This window comes from Eupeodes corollae, chromosome 1 (assembly GCF_945859685.1).
Source record: "Eupeodes corollae chromosome 1, idEupCoro1.1, whole genome shotgun sequence".
Lineage (NCBI taxonomy): Eukaryota > Metazoa > Arthropoda > Insecta > Diptera > Syrphidae > Eupeodes > Eupeodes corollae.
In genome coordinates this window covers 234,077,148-234,099,934 of record NC_079147.1, presented here as the reverse complement: position 1 = coordinate 234,099,934, position 22,787 = coordinate 234,077,148, and the positions used below count along the sequence as shown (strand labels likewise).

Here is a 22,787-nt window from a genome sequence, read left to right as displayed (position 1 = left end):
TTTTAACTCACCAGCCTTGCACGCTGTGCAGGAGACTTTTGACATCACACTGTTCTCTACTTCATAGGCGACCTGTTTAAGGTTCAACAGCCTCAAAGCCTTATCAACAAAGGGCAAATAAGTGAGCCCATCAGACGGAGTGTCAAACCAGAGCATCCTGGCCTCACTGCCATTCTTCTTGAGCTCTCTTAAGTGCTCAAGAAACTCTTCGTCATTGTCGCTCAATGCCGGATTTGTCCGGTTGGGGAACTTTCTCAGCTCTACATGTGGAATAATACTCCTCGGCGCCGACTGTATGTCCCAATTGTCCTCTGGTGCCATCCATTTTATAGCTGGATTTCTATTATTTTGGTACACAAAAGGATAACCTATATGCAAGGACAACAAACCCAAACATATATCAAACAATCATGATTCTAATAAAAACATTACTTACCATTTGCTCCATCAAAGTCTATGCAACTGACAATGGCCAATATGACCAAGGACTTGGTCATATCTAACATTGAATAATGTACACACCTCTGATGATAGCTTATGATGCTCCTCACAACGGTATATATGTTGTTTATTTGATTCCAGACCACACCAGGGCGGCTGTGGTGATGATGGAATCTGGGATCTGAAACGAATGAAAACAAGAATCGTTTTAAAATCAATTTGAAGAGCAACCTCAGAGTGAGCAATTCAAATCATCAACATCTTCGTTTGATTTTCTCCTTTACCCAAACCCACACCAAGACCGAGACCCAGAATCAGTACACCCATTTAGAGAGGAAGAAATGATTTCTCCGTTGCATAACCCAGTACTCGAGTTTGTACAAGTGGATACTGCATCAAAAGTGCAACTTCATTGCGTACTACAAACCCATCCACACTTCGTAAAATGATAAGAGTGATGAGCAAAGGCAAAAAGCAAAGCTAAAGCAGTTCCTAACGGATTTTAGAATCTATATCAGAATAAGTCTATTGAACTTGCTACGAGTATAAAGGAGTACTTAACCCCTGCCCATACGACTCTTGGGTAATGTGTTTTTGTGAATTGTGTTTGTTATAAGTGCACTTTGGCACATTTGAGTAACTGGGAATATTTTCTCAAGTACACTACTGACCTGGTTCCAATGGATTATTGATTTTGAATTTACTGCTTCAGTAGACGGTTTTTATTTTCTAATTTAAACCATTAACTTGAAATCACTTACAAATAATATATTAACTAGAAAATGGTGTTAATTTGAAGAACAAAATTAAGTTGAAGAATTATTCATCGGTTCAACACGGTAGTTTTTCAAACAGGTTGATTTTGTTAATACTACAGTTTAATATAGAAAATATGTGGTTGAAATAAAAAACGCTAGAGCTTAATAAACACTAAGTCCTCTGCTATAAAATACGGCATCAGATTATAGTGTTTGGATACTTTTAGGAAGAGTTTAAGTTAATGGATTCCTTGTTTGTTCTACGTGCTTTTGTTTTAGCTAAATAAAGTTCATGTTACAAATTGTTGTGTTATTAAACGCATAGTTGAAAGTTTTAAAACTGCTTTAGATACTACATTATAATTGTCTGTAAAATGTCTGAGGTAAGATAAGTACTATTTACAAAATAGAAATATTCCGGTTTAGCAAAACTTTAGCCATGCATGTGCAACTTTTTTCTCATTTTATGAAATATTTTAAGACTTTTTTTGTGAAATAAAAATTAAAATATTCTTGCATCTAAGAACTATGATTTAATGAATATTTTCAATCCAAGTCAACAGTTTTAAAGAGTGATTTTTTGGACGTGTGATTTCCAAGAAGAAATGAAACGAAAATAATTAATTAAGAATTCCAGACAGGTTTTAGATCCGGTTAAGTAAGAAGAATGAAGAAGTTTTACGCGTTTTTCATAGATTTCAAGTCTGCATTTGACACGGTCAAAAAGCAAGCTCTTTGGTTTGGGAATTTGGAATGTGGTTAAAGTTTGGAAGAGCCCTTCAAGGGATGTATATGGATACTAATGCAGCAGTTTGTAATGGTACAGGAAGGTAAGATTGGTTCAGAACATAATCAGGCATCCGATAAGGTTGTACGAAGAGCCCAAGCCTATTCGCTCTCTTTACCGATGACTTAGTCGATTTCTTACTTGACTTAGTCGATTTCTTACTTGCTGGTATCAAACAAGCTGGAGAATTAATTAAAGCACTTCGTTCGATGATGATATTGTGGTTCTCGCGTCATCTCCAGAATCTCTACAGCTTATGATTAGACGGACTTTTGGAAAAGTCCAAGATCATGATTTTCAAGAACAGAGAAGGTAAAAACTGCCTTAATAAAAAATGGGACTACAATGGTGAGAATATAGAGATAGTCAAAGAGTTCAATTACTTTGGAGTGAACTCGACAAAAAATTAAAATACGAAAACGCATCCGAGAGAAAAGCTTAAAAATGCAAAAGCTTCCATCAGCGCATCTTGGAGTAGGTGTTTCTTAAACAAAAGTAAGTGCACTGTTTTTAAGGCAGTAGAAGAACCAATCTTGCTACATGCAGCTCAAGTATGGGGAGCACGGGAGTACGGACATTTCTAATGCAGATTGATTATGTGCTTAAAATCATGATTATGGATAGTAACTGATTACCGAAGATAGTACCAATTCAAACTATTCGAGAGAGGTCAGGATGGTACGCAGAATAGATGAAACTTGCACTTTTTGGAGCAAAAGTTCGTATGTAAGCAATAACGCGCCGAATATTCTCTTCCAAGGTGTCAATCGCCTCAGGCTTATCTTCGTAGACAAGTGGTTTTAAAACGCACCATTTTATAGTTTACGCTACAGGATCTATGTTTTCTCGAATTGGACGCGAAGGCAACCTTTATTTTGGTAATACATTTTCACGATTTGCACAAGTCTGAAGAAAACACCTGCTACATTTATATTACAGGTAATAATTTAAGGATGTGATTCAAAACACAGTAGAATTAGCTCTGAATTTCAATTAAACCCTTAAACAATTTTGTAAGGAAAATGTCACAATAATAAACATGTTCACGTTTAAACACAATGCTCGTGTTAGGAAAATGGGGAAGGAGATAACGGTGCACATTGTTCTTAAAATGTTGAAATAGTTGGGAAAAACAGAGTTCTGTAAAGCATTAGACGTTCTCGATGGGTGGTTAAAAAAAAATATATATACTTAACAGAACGTCCGAAATTGAGCTAAAGGGTAAAGTGATGAGCATTCCTGGAAGTGCGAGTATTACGGCTGAAATGTTTGTGTGGAGGAATGCAATTGGCTAATTCGACAGAATTTTGGAGCACCTGCCCAAATATGTGACTCATATTCAAGTTTTGGACGATTGAAGGCTTTGTGAATTACAGCCAGATCAGAAGGGGGGGCAAATTTTGTACACGGTTGGAGAAATCCTAAGCACCTTGCAGCGTTTTTGGTGATGTCGAATATGTGATCATGCCATAAGAGGTGCTATGTGTACCTATCACAGTACTGAGTATTGAAAGTTGATTAGTTTCCTGGATGCAACCGCCGCTCTTTGATAGCGGGAGTGGGTTACGCTTTAACGACAGGAGGCGGCATTGAGGTTTTGAACCATTAAAATCTACACGGCCCTGGGCGACACCAGCATTTATTTTATGAGTTTCAGATTTGAAACTATCCAATACAACTTGAATTGGAAGATACGAAACGTAGGTTCTAATCTAAAGAAGAAAAGATTGATCAATACCAAAAGCACGCAATTTTAAACTCTATCAAATGCCTTTGAAATATCAAGTGCAATAGTCTTACTTTCTCTCAAATAATTTGTTCCACTGTTCGGTAAGATTGCTACAAAAGCCATACTGTAGGTCATTAAGAAGCTTCCATGCTTTGGGAAATTTCTTCAGCTGATAACTAATCAGCCTTCCCATGACCTTAAAAAGAATGGAAAAGGCGAATCTTCCTCACTATCTAACTACGGGCCGATTGCACTTACGTCCCTTCTTTCCAAGGTCATGGAAACGCTGATAATTTATCAGCTCAAGAAATATCTTAAAGATCGAAAGTTTCTTAATGACCGGCAATACGGCTTTCGTAGCAATAGGTCCACTAGTGATCTCATGGTTCATCTCACCGAACAGTGGAGCACATCTTTACATGGTTTTGAAGAAAGTAAGATTATTACACTTCATATTTCAAAAGCATTTGATAGGGTTTGGCATCAGGCTCTCTTATCGAAAATGCGCGCTTTCGGTTTTCATGAATCCCTGCTTTATTGGATTAGTAATTACCTTTTGGATCGTTCTATACAAGTAGTATTGGATGGATTCAAGTCCGAAAACCATAATATAAATGCTGGTGTGCCCCAGGGCTCTGTTTTATCTCCAACACTCTTTCTTATTTTTATTAATGATCTCCTGTGTGCAACATCTAATCCAATATATAGTTTCGCTGACGATAATACTCTTAGCTTTTCATACTCATTTTCAGACCCACATCCCACTTCTTCGGATGTGGAACTGCAACGACAAAATATGATAAGCTCATTAAATTCCGACCTAAACAGCATTGTTCAATGGGGATTAAAAAACCACGTGGAATTTAATGCTTCGAAAACCCAATCCTGTCTTGTATCGTTAAAGCGTGATATACCCCCTTTGCCATTATCCATGGATGGCACTTGCATCAATAAGACTGAACACCTCGATATTCTCGGTATGAGGGTCAGCAACTTTTGTTAAACGCGATGTCGCCTAAAATGCCGCAAAATGTTTGGGTTTTCTAAGGCGATGCAAGAAGTTTTTCTCCTCCTCTGATTTGGCTGTTATCTACAAGACCTACATACGTCCAAAGCTTGAGTATAACTCCCATCTCTGGGCTGGTGCTCCTGCAACTTACTTAAGCCTCTTGGATAGTATTGAACGTAGAGCATTTAAATTCATAGATGATAATATCATCATTTGCTTCGCTTGAACATCGTCGTAAGGTCTCTTGTCTGACCTCTTTTTACCGTTATTTTAACGGCTTATGCTCTAGTGAAATAGCCAGTTGCACTGGTCCCCTTAAACAGTTCAACCGTAATACTCGCGCTTCTAGGAATGCTCGTCGGTATACCCTTGAGCCCAAATTCGGCCGTACTGTCAAATACAGGGATTCGTTCTTTAGCCGTCTAACATAAAAAAGGAATAAGAGATGAATTAATACACATCATTATCACACCTATTTTTAGGTTTATTAAAACTGGATTAGTTATCGAGTTATCTTTACCAACGAATTTACGATATCATGATTCGAAAAGTAAAGTTTTTTCTTTATAAAAGCTTTCTTCTATTTTTCTATTTTTAAAAATTTAATATAATCCCCCAACTTCTAATTTTTTAACTTTCCAATCAGTATACGTACTTGAAGAAGTTAGTTCTATATACAAATCAATTTTAAACTTTTTTAAAAATCCGAAAACGTATAAAATCTTTTCAGCAAACCATAATGAAAGTAAATTTCATTATAATATTCAGTTACATGCATAAAGATTTATATATTCGTATATCCTGAAAATGTTCATAGAAAGGTTTTTGTCTTATTCAAATTAAAACTTCTGTCTAATTTGATGAAACAAACTTACCCATATTTAATTAAATGCAAAAAAATATATATATAAATCAAAAAATGAGTATTAAAAACGAAATTTAACACAGCCATATAAAAGAGAGTGCCGTTAAGAAAAGTTTCTGTTTAATTAATTTCGCATCCATTAAATTTTAATCAGAAGATATTCCTATACCCCCATAAACAGTTACCTTCAAAATATGCAAAAACTTGGATTTCATATTTTTCAATTTGAAATAAATTTTACATCAAAAACAAAATTAAACGACGACGAGTAGGTATAAAATTTATCCATGTTTCAGATTGAAAACGAAAGAAAAAAAATTATCAAACTGTTGCCGACAAATCAGTATTCAAGTGAAAACATACTTTTATATAACGCGCCTCTCACTTTAAGATCTAATTAAGATCCAAAAAGGCTATCGTGCCCCATAAAGATAAATACGCTTTTCTCACGAATTGTTCTTGCATAAATAAATAAATTTCAAAAGGAACATTTTGCATTTGTATTTTCTGCGTAAAACAATACAACACCTCCCCTCTGCTCGGCTCTGCTCTGCTCCTTCCAAATTTCAGTTCAGAGCCCATTTCAAAATAAGATTCATGCCTCAAGCTTCTCTCTGTATGGCGTAGCATCTCCACCACCATATTCCATACTTCACGAATAAATTTCGAATGCTTCAGGGAAACAAGTTAGGGGCGGAATGGGGGCGTGTATTGGGACTTGGGGGTGCTGTGATAAGGCTGAGGCTGGGAAATATATTCCCGCATCTGATTACTATGCGTGGAGCATAGTAGCAAATAAAATCACAAGATGACGTATAATGCAAAGAATTTCCGGAAGATATATTCTAACAGTGCATAAATTAATCCAGTTCACTATATTCTAATTGAATTGCTGTATAGCATATACGACTTCATGACATATTACCCGTATTTTCGTGGAATGTGAATAATCAATACCTATACGAATAAGTATCTTTTAGTCTTTTTGTATCTCGACATTGTCTTTTTTTTTTGTTTTTTTTTTTAATTTTAACGAACAAATTGACTTTTTCTATGTTTTAGTTTCTTTTTTTAATTCGTTAATTTGAATCAAATAAAAGACTGCACGATCTAACTAAACTTGAAAGAACAATTATCTATTGAAATTGGTATTCTAAAAAGAGATACAAGCTCACAAAAAATGAATGCTTTTAATCAAATCAACAGAACCCGACCGGACGCAACATACATATGTATCGACACATTTAGGTGAATGCAACATTTGCATTACACAACTGTCTAAACTCACAGGTAGTAGACATGTTTGTGTCACATTGAAGGGAAGGAATATATAACCAGGTACATAGGTACATATAGAGTAACTCTACTCATATGAATTGTAGATTTTCATGGACAAAAGACTTAACAAGAACTGACAACTGACGTATATTTTTCATAGGGGATACTAGGGTTAGTTGTACAAGATTTGATAAAAGATTGAAATGTGAAATGATGAAGAATATGAAAACAAAGCAAATTCACCAAAAGTGGGTGGATGTCACGCCCCTTTACAGAAAAATAATATGTTTTCGATTTTTTCTTTCTTTGCACTTATTAACACTTTTGGCTTTCTAACGTAGATTACATTTTTTTAGATACAACAAATGTAAAATTAAACACTTTTTCTTTTTAGGCGAAACCATTTTGGGAAATGTCTAAGCCCTACGATATCGGAAAGTGTTTCATACTTTAGATGAACTGTCAGTCAGTGTTGTAGCTCACAAACTAAGTGAACGTCGAAATTGGAATTGGATGAGACATATGTTCTTAACACGATTTGTAAGTATTGAAAATTTAAAGTTTTTGACTCTATTTATTTTGAAGTAGAAGAAAATCTTTGAAACAATATTCAACCCTATAACAGAATTAGGTGAAAGAGGTTAAGGGAAAGTTTAATTTATTTTCCAAACTTATGCTTTCACCAAATCCGCCGAAAGAAAGTTGAATAGATGTTGGTAATCGATTTATTTGAAATTGCAACCCTTTCGCCCTTCATACCAATTCTACAATTTCTCATTCGGCCCAATTTCGGGACGAATCTTGGTTTTTCTACTTTTGATTCCTTAAAAGTCATCTTCATTGCACAGTCCTTAGAAAACACAGAAACATATAAATACAGAGCATGTGGAATGTCGTAGACGCTTTGAGCATGTCAGAAATTGACAGCGTCAGAAATGATAAGGTAATTTTAGGAATTGAAAATGCTAGATCATTCGGCGGATGTCATAATTGTTTGACAATGAATGCAAAGGTCAGTGGATTGAATTGACTCACCAAGAGTAAAATTAAAGAATTCTTTAATGACATAATTAAACTATAGAAACTAGAACCATACGATACCTAAATAAATGATTTTTTAATTGACACGGATAGACTTTGGTGCCCCGTGGCGGCCATTTTGTTTTGGTGACATCTGTCAAATCTTTTGTTTATTATTCAGTTGTTTATGCCAAATCATCATGGCAAGGAAAAAGATTGAACAGCACGTTCAAATGATAAAACTTTATTATCAAAATAAGTGTTGCGCGCATTGCGCCCATTTTACGGTAGACTTGGTGGACCTTCACAGTTGACTCTTTGAGACGACCGGTTCAGTAAGCAATCAACAAACACCATTCGTTAAAGGAACGCTAGACCGTTCGAGAACATCGGCGCGGTCAGTGAAAGTGTACAGCAGATCTCAAGGCAGTACATTCCTCGCCGTGCACAAGAACTCGGCCTTTCACAGACTTAAATTTTTTTGCGTCGGGACTTGGGCCTACACCTGTACAGGATCCAACTGATCCAGGAGCTGTTCGCTGACTGGGCCTCGAATCGTTTAAAATATTGGAGGATCGAGGACTCGAATTTCGGCCAAAGAAGCACATTTTTGGTTGTATGGCTATGTAAACAAGCAACATTGCCATATATGGGACGCCACAAACCCACGCGAGGTTCACCAGGTGATAATGCATCCTCAGAAAGTTCTCGTTTGGTGTGGATTTTGGGTCGGTGGCGTAATTGGTCCGAACTTTTTTTAAAACGACGTTAGCAACCGCTACATAACGATGATAGCTTATATATTATGGCACAAATTAAACCATATGTACCTTGACGACATGTGGTTCCAGCAGAATGGCGATACGTCCCACGCAGCAAACACCACGATTGACATTTTGCATGAACGATTTGAGGGTAAGGTTATCTCTCGCAGGGATGATGTGAATTGACCATCAAGGTTATTCGATTTGACCCAGCTAGACTTTTTCCTGTGGTGTTGCCTGAAGTCGTAGGTCTTTGCAAATAAACCATAATCGACTGATGTCCTAATTTGAACATAACACAGGCCATCGATCAAATTCAACCGGATCTATGCGGCAGAGCCATTAAAAATTGGACCACTAGGATTCGTGCCACCACCGTAAGAAGCGGACACGGGCATTTGAATGACAGCTTCTACACTTAATGAAATACATGAACCTTTCAAATACATTTTTTTTTTGTTAATACCTCACTCACAGCTTTAACATCTACGAGTACCCGCCCTTATTAAAAAACCCTCTGTTTCAAAAATTAAGTTTTCCTAAATGTAATAGAACCTGGCAAAGCTACTCTGATACTGGTTCTCTTGTTTCCTATGACTGGTACTCCAGTAACCTGTAACTGGTATTTCAATACCCTGGTACTGTTATACTTTAAGAACAAGGACAAGACCATAGTAGTGTTTTCAAGTACTTGAAGTATTTCGACAAAAGCCACAAGTTTCACATTTTTAAGTACCAATTGAAGTATTTAAGACGATTTTAAAGTCGTTGGCCAGTCATTTTGACTCTATTTATTAATTTGTGTTTCAACTTCTATCTATTAAGTATTAAGTTTTTAGGATATACTAACAATACTCAAAAACTCGATGTTTGCGACGATAAATAATAAATTTGGAAGATTCGTCAATTATTCGCCAGAAAAAAAGAGGCATTTCTAGAAGCCTTACATGACAGGTCTGCGCCTTAACCTTCAAGCTATAGTTACTCTTTGGATGAAGAATTTGAATAATCATGGATGCCAAGTAGCATGAGAATGGATACCAGTAAATACAATTTTACAGCTCAATTAGATACAGAGTTTCTTTTCTCAGTCGCACATCAAGAATGTGAAATACGTTGCTTTTCAATATTTTTAAGTACCATTTTTATAATCAAAATTATTTAACCAATTTGCATCTTTTTATATGTTTTTAACTTTCTTTCTGAGACATGAGCATTCAACTTTTATATTGGAAATCCTTAAAATAGTACAAAGAACGCTCCATCTATCTCCCTTCTCCTCTACCAATTTTGAATCTATTGACTCTATTTTCGTGATGGACTCTTTTTCTCTTCTTTTTTCCCTGTGCTGATTTAAATGAAGTCGTCAGCAATTCATTTGTTGTTTAACATGTTTGTTTCGGCTTCATGGCTATAGAGCAGCAGCGACAGGACTATATCTGATATCCTGTAGTATAGGTATAGTAGAAAAGTCCCTCACCCCCTTTTCGAATGAATACACATCAGCCGACATATACAGAATTATCCTAGCTGCCTGTAAGCAAAGCGTATCAGTCCGGCCATATCACATTGTAGTCAAATAAAGTGAAGACCAAATGAAGTTTGGGGATTTTGTATAGAATGAACATCATCCATATCGATATATTTACTATCGACAGTGCATCAGGCTTCAAAACTCAGTTCAGCCATCAGTACAGCGAGCGTGTAGTCAATTCCACCAGCATCATCATCATCCGTCCGTCCAATCTTTTGTTAGCCCTCGTCGTTGACGAAGTCGTCATACAACGAATCAATATCAATAAAAATTTGCAAACTTTGCATTTTTGAATAAATTTTTGGTCTGTTTGTTTTTATTTGGTTGTGTTTTTATTCACATTATTTTTATTTTATTTTATTTGTTTTTCTTGATTGGATTCGCAATTTGTTTGGCTCATGGGTATAGGATGGTGGGGTTTTGACTAAGTAGAGTTATTTATGATTGGATATAGTCACGAAAGTTGCGTTGAGCTTTTTTTAAAATTATTTGAGGAAAATACGTAATCTTGATTTCTCTATACAGTCCAGCCGAGTCTACTTATTAAAAGCTGTCTCTTTTTGAATCTCTCAGTGAATTGGGTAAGACAGTAATAGAGAAGACCTGAAAATTAGGTTTTTCAATCAGTCCGTGGGTCAAGAGTCTATACCGAGCGAGTACAACAATTTTATACAAAATTCAATATTTTTAACTTATGTACTTTCCAACTGTTTTTTCGTGTATCAAATTATCATCTAAAGAAGCAACTTAATTTACTTCACAATTCCTCAAATTGCTCATAGTAATTTCTTAAGCTGCCCATACACGACTGAGCCAAATGGCTCGCGGAGTCAGTTTCGTAGATATGTTTGGACTTTTTTCAATATTTTCAAGGTACTTTTTTATAGTTAAAAATTTATCGGCTTGGTATCAGCTGAACCAATCGGAATTTTAAAAACAAGGCTTCTGTCATTATCTTAGACAATATTTCTTGTCAACTTCGCTTGAAAAGGTTAAACTGTGTGTTTTTTATAATTCGAACGCTACAATTGTTTTATTTTAAATTAAGAAAACATTTCGAAATACTCGAAGGCTTGGCCTTGTTCAACAAATGCCGATGTAAATCCCATGGATTTGAAAACCTAAGAAAACACTTAAGATCACCTTATGCACGCCTCGGCTTCTTACGGTGGCACTGATCCGTGTGACCCAATTTTCAATTACTCTTCCGCATAGATCCGGCTGAATTTGAGCGATGGCCTGTGTTATGTTCACCTTTAGGGCATCAGTCAATTGTGATTTGCGTAGCACGTAGCACCGTCCTGCTGAAACCACAAGTCGTCTAGGTCAATATGGTTACCACACCAAACGGTAACTTTTTGATTCGTCAAATTGAAGTCTGAGAAAGGCCGAGTTCATTCACGAACCGCTGAATTGTTCGCTGCCGATCTTGCGTTCCTTGAACGCACGGGTGTTGGCTGATTGTTTATTGAACCGGTAGTCTCAAATTTGGCCACCAAACGTTGAAGAGCCGACTATGAAGGGTAACCACGTCTACCGTAACGTTTGCTTGCCATGGTGAATTGGCATAAGCAACAAAAAGATTTGACAGATGTCACCAAAACAAAATGGCCACCACGGGGCGCCAAAATCTACCTGTGCCAATTGAAAAACACTTTACAAGTATTCTTATAAGAGCAATGGATAAAATGGTTTAGTCTACATCAGATGTGAATTCCAACTAATATCTCTGTTTGTTTGGCTTGTTTATTTTCACGAGCTGTCAGTGTTAAGTCATGTTCGGATGCCCGTTTTTTAATACAATAGAATTACAAATTTACAAGTCAGCAAAACGAAAAGAAAGGTTGTAAATTGATAAATACTTAGAAAATAGCTTCTTAGTAAAATATTAAGCCCTTGAAAATTCTGTAAAAAATATTGTTTAAAATATTGAGCCATGTTTATTTTTTCATATTTTCAAAACCATCATATTTTGAAATGTTTTCATAACTTTACTTCTTTGAATATGGTATAGGATTTTTATTTGGGTTACATTTTATGCATTTTAAGGGATAGCTTAGTCTAAATTATAAACGACTTTTTATGCAACTTTTATTTATCTATTTACTGCATAAAATGCAATTGCAATGAATTCGCTATTTGGCATGCTAATAAAATTTAAAATATTTTATTAAGGTTTTTGGTTTGCTAAAATATAAAAGCTTTATAATTTACATAAACCTTTAGATAAACGGTACGGATAGCCTTGAAGATTTGTTATTGTAAGCGTGTTCAATGTAAAGTTTTGAAATGTCTTAAATGATTTATAAGTATGACTTACTTTGAATAAGAGTGGAATTGTAGTGTCAATTTAATATGACAATAAATAGATGTAGTTGTATAGTTGTAAAAATAATTGATTGTATATTTTGGAACTGAGATGAAAGTTTTAGTGAATTAGGTAATATTTTGTTGAATGGAATTTTAAGTACTAATGTCTTTCAGTTCATTGTTCCTCAAAACAGACTTATGTACAGATTTAAAGTTATGAGGTTAAATGTTAAGATTAAAATAAAAATTCGAAATTTGTCACTATCTCAACATTGTCAAATTTATACTATTAAAACGGTCAATACTAAATATCAATACATTTTTCAATTTTTCATCTTCTTTTAGTTAACTATAAATAACTATTAATTCACTATAAATTTGATGATTTGTAATCGTTTTCATCTGTCGATTTGATCATTTTGAGATTTATCAAAGTTTCGAGGTAAACAGCTATAAATATTTCGGCAGGGTGCTTACGTGGTTTAATTCTTTGAAGAAAATTCCGAACTGCACGAACTCTTATTACTACTCGAATAGTTTTTTGTTTAAAAAAATGAAATACTAAACAAAATATACAGAAGAAAACTTTGTAACACTAGCAAGCACTTTTGAAAAAGTTTTCGTTCTAAAGTTGTATTCCATATATTTATTTAGTTTTTCATTTTTTATATTCAAAATTCAAAAACCTAAAAATTAAAATTTCAAAATAATACTCGTACTTTTAAAAATACAGTACAGTGTTTCTTTCCTTAGCCGCACTTCATGAATGTGGAATGTTTTGACTGGTTCATTGCATTAGTATCTTCTCACCAATCCTATCTTTCTTTCCTAATTGGTCGCACTGTGTTTGACATTATAAGAGTATTAAGGCACTATACACTTTGTGTCACGTGAATAGGGACAAGCCTTTTTCGTTTTTTATTTGATGATATTTTTTAAACCCTTAGGTTTTTTTGGAAAAACCCAAGTCCAATTAGCGCTGTAGTGTGCCGTTTTGATACCAAAAACTCGTTTGGCCTGTGATTGAAAGGGACAGATTTATAGAGAAGCTTCATAGCGATTATGTTAGAGCCATTTTGTCGCATTGAGAAAAAAGATTAGGTCTCTAATCTTTGTCTCAGATAGCTCATCAAGTTCTTGAAAGAATGCTTTTCCAAAGTATTTCATTCTAGTGTTTGCCAAAGCAGGACATTTGCAGAGGAAATGGATTATCATTTCACTTTCTCTTGGGTCACTACAGCTACGGCAAAAGGTGTTGTAAGAGATACCCAACTTCTCTGCATGAACTCCTATAGGCCAATGTTCGGTACAAACCGCAACAATCGTGGCTATGCTTTGCCTTGGCCTGCATAGAAGATCGTTTGTACGGGTTTTATTATAGGGGGGTCATATCTTCCTAGATATAATGCAGTTGGGTAAATTGCTCCACCTTCGGTTTTATTCAGGTTGGTAGATAGAAAAGATTTTACCCTTCATAGCACCAAGAGGTATGTTAACCATTTCCGCAAGTGAGCTATGAAGGGCCTATCCTTGCCTGGCTAGCTCGTCAGCCCGTTCATTTCCCACGATACCAATATGGCCCCCAGATCAGGGTGACACCGAGGTTAATATTCAGGCTCGCAAGCTTATCGCGACATTGCTGGACCAATTTAGATGAGGATATGGCCGAGTTAATGGCTTTGTTTAAGTATCTAACATGCCTCCCTTATTGCCAGCAGTTCAGACTGAAAAACGCTATCAAGTCAGGAAGCCTGAAGGATTTGGCTACAATTAGGGACTCAGAAAAGTTCCCAGAACAAACTCCTCACTCCATCTTTGAGCCGTAAGTAAAGATGGTTGTGTCGAAACCTATCGACACGATGTCATCCTCCCAATCTTCTCTGGATGGGAAAATAACCTTAAAACCCTTACTAAGGCTCAAAGTAGGAGCGGAGTAGTCAGTGTCTACCGAAATAATATCTGAGGGAATCAATTTCGTTGTGTTGCTGTGACCATAAGGTTTTGACAACCAGCTATTTGATTCCTTCAGCCTAATAGCGATGCAGGAAACTATGAATTTAATAAAAAGGTCGATTGGTAGAAGATCCAAAATAACGTTTAACGCACAATATTCACACAATCGAACCATATGTTAAGATTGGACGTACTACGGCTGTGTACGTCCATAAAATCATCTTCGACTGAAGTCCCCACTTTTTGCCGAAAGTTTTTTCTGCAGGCGTAGAAGGCAACACAGACCTTCTTAACCCGTACTTCAATATTTAGTTTCCAGTTTAGTTTAGGGTCGAGTATAACTCCCAAATATTTTGCACTGGAAGATAATTATAGGATTTGACCGTTGAGTCGAGGTAGTGTGAAGGGCGGTACTTTAGTTTTGGTGGTAAAGAGCAACAGTTCAGTTTTACTTTGATTAACTCCTAGTCTACAACTCGTGGCCCAGCTGCTAAGTGATTACACTTATCACAGAGGTGTACTTTCCTGAAACTAATAGCAGCAAATCATCCGCATAGGCTACCGCCTTCACTCCACATCTCTCTAATTTAACGAGAATTGTATCCATGGCCAGAAGCCATAGAAGAGGCGAAAGGACACCACCCTTGAGTGTTCCCCTACTCACGTGTTTTGTTGCGATTTTATTGCCTAGAGTGGCTCGAATCTTCCTACTACTGAGCATGGAAATAATCCATTTTCGAATGGAGTCTTCTTAACGAGCGATTCTTCTATGGATTCGGTAAGGACGTTGTTAAAAGCACCTCCTATGTCTAGGAAGGTGGCAAGAGTAAATTCTTTATAATGGATTGTTTGTTCTACAGTACGCACTACCTCATGGAGGGCAGTCTCCGTAGATTTTCCCTTAAGATAAGCATGTTGAGAGCTTTCGAGAGGTCTCCCAACTAGGATTTCTCTAATATGGTAATCAAGAATGCGCTCCAAGGTTTTAAGCACAAAAGATGTTAAGCTTATTGGTCTGAAATCCTTCGCGGATTCGTGACCTCGCCTACCCACTTTCGGGATAAAAACTACTTTGACCTGTCTCCACGACATGGGCACATCTTTGAGAAGGAGGCATCCAGTATTCTCTCCAGCCTTGTCTTCTGGCTGATGACAGGGCTTGCTTGTAAATTTTAAGAGAGTCTTTATACTTTTGGTAAAACTTATGTTTGTGGCAGATATTGAAAATTGTCCTCGTCATTTTCCTAAGACTGGACAGTTCTTCATTCCACCAAGAAGGAAGGGTTTTACCGTAGTACGCCTTAATTGGGCAAGAGACTCTAAAAGCTTTACTTATAGAAGTTTTAAAGGTTTTCACCTTTGATTCAAGGTCTGCTATCGATTCAGTTAGATTCGGTAAGTTGCTTAGTGAATGAGGTATTTATTAAGTTTATATATTGTTAAACAAATTTTGGGTTTAGTTGATAAATTTAAGTTTTATGGCGGTTTTTCCAAAGAAGGTCATAAAAAAATCCCTTTTTTGTGTCAAATGTCAAGCAACATTATTTCAGGAAAGGCGGTTGATAGTGAAAGCTACTTTAAATTCAAGGCTTTCTATTAGTAAATTCATAGTAGAAGCTGAGTTAAATGCTAGTAGATTGACCGTTGCTTGAGTGATACAGAAAGTAGACCTTATACGAAACAAAAAAATGAAGAAAAACGACCATTGAATGCAAGAGCGAACGCCTTAATTTTACAACATCATCTCATCAAGTCGAATCGAGCTTGGCATACCATCGTCTTTTCCGATGGTAAAATAAATAAATTGGGTGGCGCAACAGTCCGTTTGATAACTAGGGACTAGTGACTGACAACTCTCAACCATTCCTGTGTGCGAGTACTGTTGTAAGGGATTGAAGGGACCTACAGTTTTAAGCAAATATAAAAAAGCACTTTTCATGACAAGAATTACTCCTGGAGAATTTGTCAATTCCTCGCAAGAGGCAGTACCCGTGAAAAAACTTTAGGTGGCATAGGAAGGGATCGAACCCAAGACCTCTCGCATGACAGTCCATCGCAATAACCATCATGCCACGGGTACTACTTTTCCGATGGTAAACAAATTAATTTAGATGGACCTGATGGATATTGCTGCTATTTTCATGATTTAAGAAAGGAAGAAATATTTCTTGAAAAACGGTTCAGCAAAGGAGGTTGTCTAATAGTATGGGTTGCAATCACTTATTACCATACCTTGTAGTTGGGTTTTTTAAGCTCTAAAATGAGGGCAATCAGCAATAACTTATAAATCGATTCTGGAACGAGATTTTCCTCACTTTTCTGAATTATTTGGTGGACACCGATTTACTCTCTAAAACGATAATGTGCCAATACATACCGCATGGACAACAAAAGCCTGAATTCAGGGGCAAAATGTGAACCTTTACCATGGCCCTCATATTCTCCTGACCTGATCATCACCGAAAACGTGTCAGTATAGCTTTTAAGAAAAGTCTACCAAAAAAGGACAGCAATACCAAAAACCCGAAGAGGTTATTGAAGTCATAAAACGGTACTGGGCCCAAATTTCGCTCAATTATCTGACAGCACTTTATGAATCCTTACACCACAGGTTATTTGAAGTTAATTTAGATCTTGTCCCTATTTATGTAACATGCAGTGCATATGTTTTGTTAAAGATTCAAGCACAATAATCGAGAAGAAGGATATTTACTGTAAATGGTATAAAATTTGTTTTGTATCGGGTTTTTCAATAAGAGCGCTACAAAATGGTTTTGGATATCAATGAAATTTTCTATTCCTGTGAAAGTCGATTCCATTGTGTATGACCAATACCGCATATTTTCTTTACTAACGAAGCCATTTAACCAGAAATGAGCCTCGTCGCTGAATATGATTTTTCGATGAAAATCCGAATCATTGTCAAGTTGTTGCTTAGTCCAATTCTTGAACATACGACGCTCTAGTGGTCAAGCGGCTTCAGTTCTAGCGTCAATCTAACCTTGTGAGGATGTAGGCCAATATCTTTTCGCGAAATTCACCACAACGACGTCACATAGAAGCCCAACGCTTGAGAACGACGACGTACGAGACACATTTGGGCTCTCTGCAATTGAAGCCTTAGCGGGAGCAATATTCTCGACATTTCGGGCACTTCTTTTTCTCACTAATACCGAAAAAATTTTGTATTGTACCTGTAGATTCATTTTTTTCCACTAGCCGCTCAATTTTTGGTCTTCTAGGACGATTATGACGACCATAAATTGGACGTAACGCTCTTAACTTTAAGGCAACTGAGTCCGAACTTCGGTCGTAAATTTTAATAATTTCGACTCTTTGTTTGCTCGTATATCTTTTAATCATGCATTGGTAAACCCTCCTGAAGAGAAATGTCAAAAAACGTCGTTTGCTGCTCCTGTCGCTCTACTTTTGTAACGTCCCTGTATTATTTTTTTAATAAACTTTTAATTCACTAAAATTTTATATTATCTAAAATGTACTGAATGATACTAACTAAAAACCTAAAAACATACCTTACATTTAAAATGTAAGAAACCAAAGTATCTTGCAGAACGCTATCAGTATGAAGTCTCTCAACACTGCCACAACCGTTATTTTTTATTGACCACTGTAGTAATAGTGTTAAATTAATAAGAGTAATCCACTTAAAAGAACCCATTAAATTTTCATATAACTATGTTAAAATTCTACTCTATACTTCAGGTGCTTATTTAGACATTGAACCACGACTCCAACAAATTAATAATCTTGCCAAGTACTCGTACTCAAATATGCCATAAGCAAAACATTTTTTGAATTATGATGAGATACAAATAAACGAGGACAGTTTTGAAGTATTTTTCATCAAATAAATTGATTGAACAAATGCACGAACTTTAGAAACTTTTAATCAACAAATTGAAATAACAATCTACTAAAATATTGAAAAAAGAATTAAAAACAAAGAACTTTGCTATAAACTTCAAATTCATCAATTGATTTCATTCAATAATCGATATAAACCCAAAAATAATTATCGATCTTTAAAAGAATATAGACTGAATAATGTAGAAAATTATCCATTAAGTTAAATTTACATTAAACTTAGAAGCGATTATGACGTCACTAAACAATGCATTTTTTGTGTGGAAAATCTTGTTCTCGAACAAATAAGCAACATTTCTACTTAGACGATATTCGAACTCTACTCTTATTAAAGTCACACGCCAAACGTGGTTCGTTAAACCCATTACATTTACCATTATGCCTCAGACAGCCCATCACGATCATCTCTTGGTTGAGCTTGAGTGAAATTTGTCCCCCCCCCCAGTCATTCATTCACATTCAATTAGATACACTGAAGGCCCAACTCATGCGTGCGTCGGATTCCATCATAACTTTCGTTTGGATTCGATTGCTATTAACACGGCACAATCACGAGATCATAATTTAATCTAAGGTTTTCTTTCCATCGAAGTTTTGCTGTGTTGTGAAGCTATGACACAATGCACTTTGGAGGCCGATAAAGGTGGAAACACTAGATCGCGCCTCCTCCACCAGCCAACAAATCACTTTCAATCTATTCCTAGCATAATATCGCCGAGCCGCCGCCTGTTCATATTCACCACCACCGGGATGGCAATAAACTTATTTTCAGCGCTGCCAACACAAGGCTGTGCAGATGATCGTGAAAATCTCGTTTATTTTAAGTGCAGTGCCTTTGCAGCTTTGTGTTGAACACGAGCTAAGCCAATCACCCAGACCTAGGCCACCAGATCATCAGGCAGATGGCAAAGGCCCGGACTGGAAGCACAAAAGAGAGTCGAAAGGAAAATCCATCAGATACAGATACGAATTTATTTGTTGTATTTTAGCCACACGCAAATTGTTTCTATAGTGAAATCGTTGAACAAGAAATAAAACAAAACATAAAAGCCACAACAACAAATAACTTGGTTAAGAATTTTTATAGCTATAAGTACGATCGGTACCCGAAGTTCTCGAAAAACAACAACAACAACAAAACTACTACGATCCACGATCGAGATTATAAATGAACTTATTCATGTTTGTAGGCTTCGAGGCTGCAATTTAATTGGCTTAGTTGATTGTGATGCGCACAATAGGTTACAGATACGGACAATTTGCAAATTGTCAGCCAGCAGCCTAAGCCTCGGTCTCAGTCTCAGTCGGTCGTCAGTCATACAGATGACAGATAAATGTCTCGAGTTGATTGAGCTCTTATTGTTGAGCGCCAACGAGGCGTAATGGGATCATTTTTATTGTCACACAAGAGACAGTTGTGCTCGAAGGTAATGATATAGTTTTAAAGATGAAAAAGTTAAAAAACATAACTCATGTACCTTTTTTAAAATACATATAATGACGATATCTTCATTTTCTAAAATAAGTTCAAGAGAGGTAGCGATAAAATGTTGTTTTGTTAAATTCTAATTTTCTTCTATTAAAAAACGCTCGTAGTACCCGTAGCATGATGGTTAGTGCGTTGGACTGTCATGCAAGGGGTCTTGGGTTCAATCCCTGCCTGTGCCACCTTAATTTAAAAAAATAATTTTCGCGGGTACTGCCTCTTGCGAGGAATTGACAAATCCTTCAAGAGTAATTCTTGTCATGAAAAAGTGCTTTCTCAAACTAGCCGTTCGGATTCGGCCTAAAATTGTAGGTCCCTTCTATTCCTGACAACAGTACTCGCACACAGGAATGGTTGAGAGTTGTAAGTCACTAGGCCCTGGTTCACAACGGACTGTTGCGCCACACCTTTTGATTTGATTTTTTGAAAAAAACGCTCTATTTGAGCAGAGTTGGGAAATAATGATTACTTTTTGTAATAAAGTTCAACTTTTTTTTCAATTACAAGCAATCAGTAGTTGGTTGTTTGTAATTGTAATTAAATACAATCGATCTAATTAGTTGTAATTGTAATGACAAACATTAATCTACTAACTACATGAAGTTAAAAATACTTACTTACTTACTTAAGGTGGCGCTACAGCCCTGTGTGAACTAGGGCCTCACCCAACAAACTTCTCCATCTAGCTCGGTCTCTAGCTAGATGTCTCCAGTTTTTGCGCTCCAAGTTTGGTGCGGTCGCCTTCCACTTGTGCGCGCCACCTGATCCGCGGTCTTCCTCTACTAAGCTGTCCTGTGGTTGTGGATTCGAAGACTTTCCGGGCCGGAGCATTGGTTTCCATGCGCTCTACGTGACCCAGCCATCTTAATCGTTGGACTTTTACCGTTCTGGCTAAGTCTACGTCGCTGTACAGCCCGTACAGCTCGTCGGTCCATCTTCTCCTCCACTCCCTTTCGATGCATACGGGACCGTAGATCACACGAAGAACTTTTCTCTCGAAGCGACCCAAGGTGTTTTCATCCGCTTTTGTCATAGTCCATAGGTTAGGTTAGGTTGGAGAGGCTGTCCAGATGTCATTGACGCACGTAGACCTCTTGGGTCGATACCACTAATGAGGTTACTCATGGGAGAGTAATGAACTTAAACAAACCATTTTGTACTTTTAATAAAGTTTGAGAGAGGTTTTGTGTCAATCGTTGCCAGTTCACTGGTGTTATCGAAGAAGCGATTACCGAGAAATTTACTCCTTCTAATGGAGAGTGCTGGACATGTGCATAGACTATTTCCTCTTCCTCATCGTCCATGCAGCTTCTACAGAAGTCATTTGTGTAGACCCCTAGCCTCAGAGCATGTCTTCCTATGAGGCAGTGTCCCGTTATTACTACAATTGTAGAGCTTGTCTGCTCAGTGATATCAAGCCTTTTGACAGTTTTAAGTCAATCAAAAAAAAAAAAAAATGGGGTGGCGCAACAGTCCTTTGTGAACCAGGGCCTAGTGACTTACAACTCTCAACCATTCCTGTGTGCGAGTACTGTTGTCAGGAATGGAATGGAAGGGACCTACAATTTAAGGCCGAATCCGAACGGCTAATTTGAGAAAGCACTTTTTCATGACAAGAATTACTCTTGAAGGAATTGTCAATTCCTCGCAAGAGGCAGTACCCGCGAAAATTATTTTTTTTAAATTAAGGTGGCACAGGCAGGGATTGAACCCAAGACCCCTCGCATGACAGTCCAACGCACTAACCATCATGCCACGGGTACTACTAGTTTTAAGTCAATACTTGGCCATATTTGCTTGGTTGCTAGGCAGGTGGTACTTTGTGACCATCTAGCATTTGTTGTTTCTAGATCATATTGCTTGAGAAGATATTTTCATGTTGCAAGTGGTGTTCCTATGTTATGTTTTTGTGTAACATAAGGCAGAAGTGTTCCGTTTTTGGCGAGCTCATCGGCTTTGCAATTTCCCGGAATGTCTCTGTGGCCCGGCACCCAAATGAGGTGAATGTTAAACTGTTCCGTCATCTCATTTAGAGATGATCGACAATCGTGGACTGTTTGAGAGTTTGTGGAGACAGACGCGAGAGATTAAGAGCGGCTTAGCTGTCTGAGAAGATTCGTATATCCTTACAAGATATAACGTTTTCTTTGAGCCAGGATAGTGCTTCTTTAATCGTCATAACTTCTGCCTGGAATACACTACATTGATTGGGAAGTTTATAGGATAGATTGATATTCAATTGTTCTGAAAATATACCACTTCCAACTCCGTGATCGGTCTTTGAACCGTCTGTATAGAAGTGTACCGCATCGTCTTCCTGGGGTCTCTCTTCTTCCCAGGAGGTTCTTGAAGGAATGGACACATGGAATCTTTTACCAAATACCATTTTTGCGGTGGTATAGTCTAAGCGATCTGGGATAGATCTGAAATTGTCTAGAATAGTAGTATGTCCAGTATTGTTACTGGTCCATTGAGAGGTGGCTCTAGGCCTTACACATGAGTTGGCAGCCACCTTTTTAGAGAAGATGTCAAGTGGTGTTAGGTTTAAAAGCACTTCTAGTGCTGCGGTTGGTGTTGAGCGAAGTGCTCCTGTGATGCACATACCTGCTGACCGCTGGACTTTGATGAGCTTATTTAGATTTACCATCTTGTCCAGTGCGGTCCACCATACGACAGCTCCATAAATGAGTATCGGCCTGATTACCGAAGTGTATAGCCAGTGGGTTATTTTTGGGGAGAAGCCCAATTTTGATCCCATGGCCTTCTTACAAGTAAAAAGCGCTACAGTAGCCTTTTTGACTCTTTCATCAATATTTGCCTTCCAATTTAGTTTTTTGTCTAAAATGAGTCCCAAATATTTAGCTTGGTCGGAAAATCTTAATGGTATTCCTCTAAACTTGGGTGGGCTAATCTGAGGAATTTTATATCTTCTCGAAAAGAGTATTAATTCTGTTTTGTTTGGGTTGAC

At 37.0% G+C, this 22,787-nt stretch overlaps 1 protein-coding gene across 8 annotated transcripts in view; it reads right to left on the bottom strand.

Moving 5' to 3' along the window:
- LOC129943299 (sphingomyelin phosphodiesterase) overlaps nucleotides 1-22,787 on the bottom strand; it is a 71,968-nt gene that overhangs the window by 12,317 nt on the left and 36,864 nt on the right. For all 8 annotated transcript variants that reach the window (XM_056052627.1, XM_056052628.1, XM_056052626.1 and 5 more), the window contains 2 exons: nucleotides 437-622; nucleotides 12-368 (listed from right to left, as the gene is read on the bottom strand). In XM_056052627.1, the coding sequence (XP_055908602.1) occupies nucleotides 12-368; nucleotides 437-506 (427 nt within the window). In that variant the 5' untranslated portion in view covers nucleotides 507-622. The remainder of the gene's footprint in view (nucleotides 1-11; nucleotides 369-436; nucleotides 623-22,787) is intronic.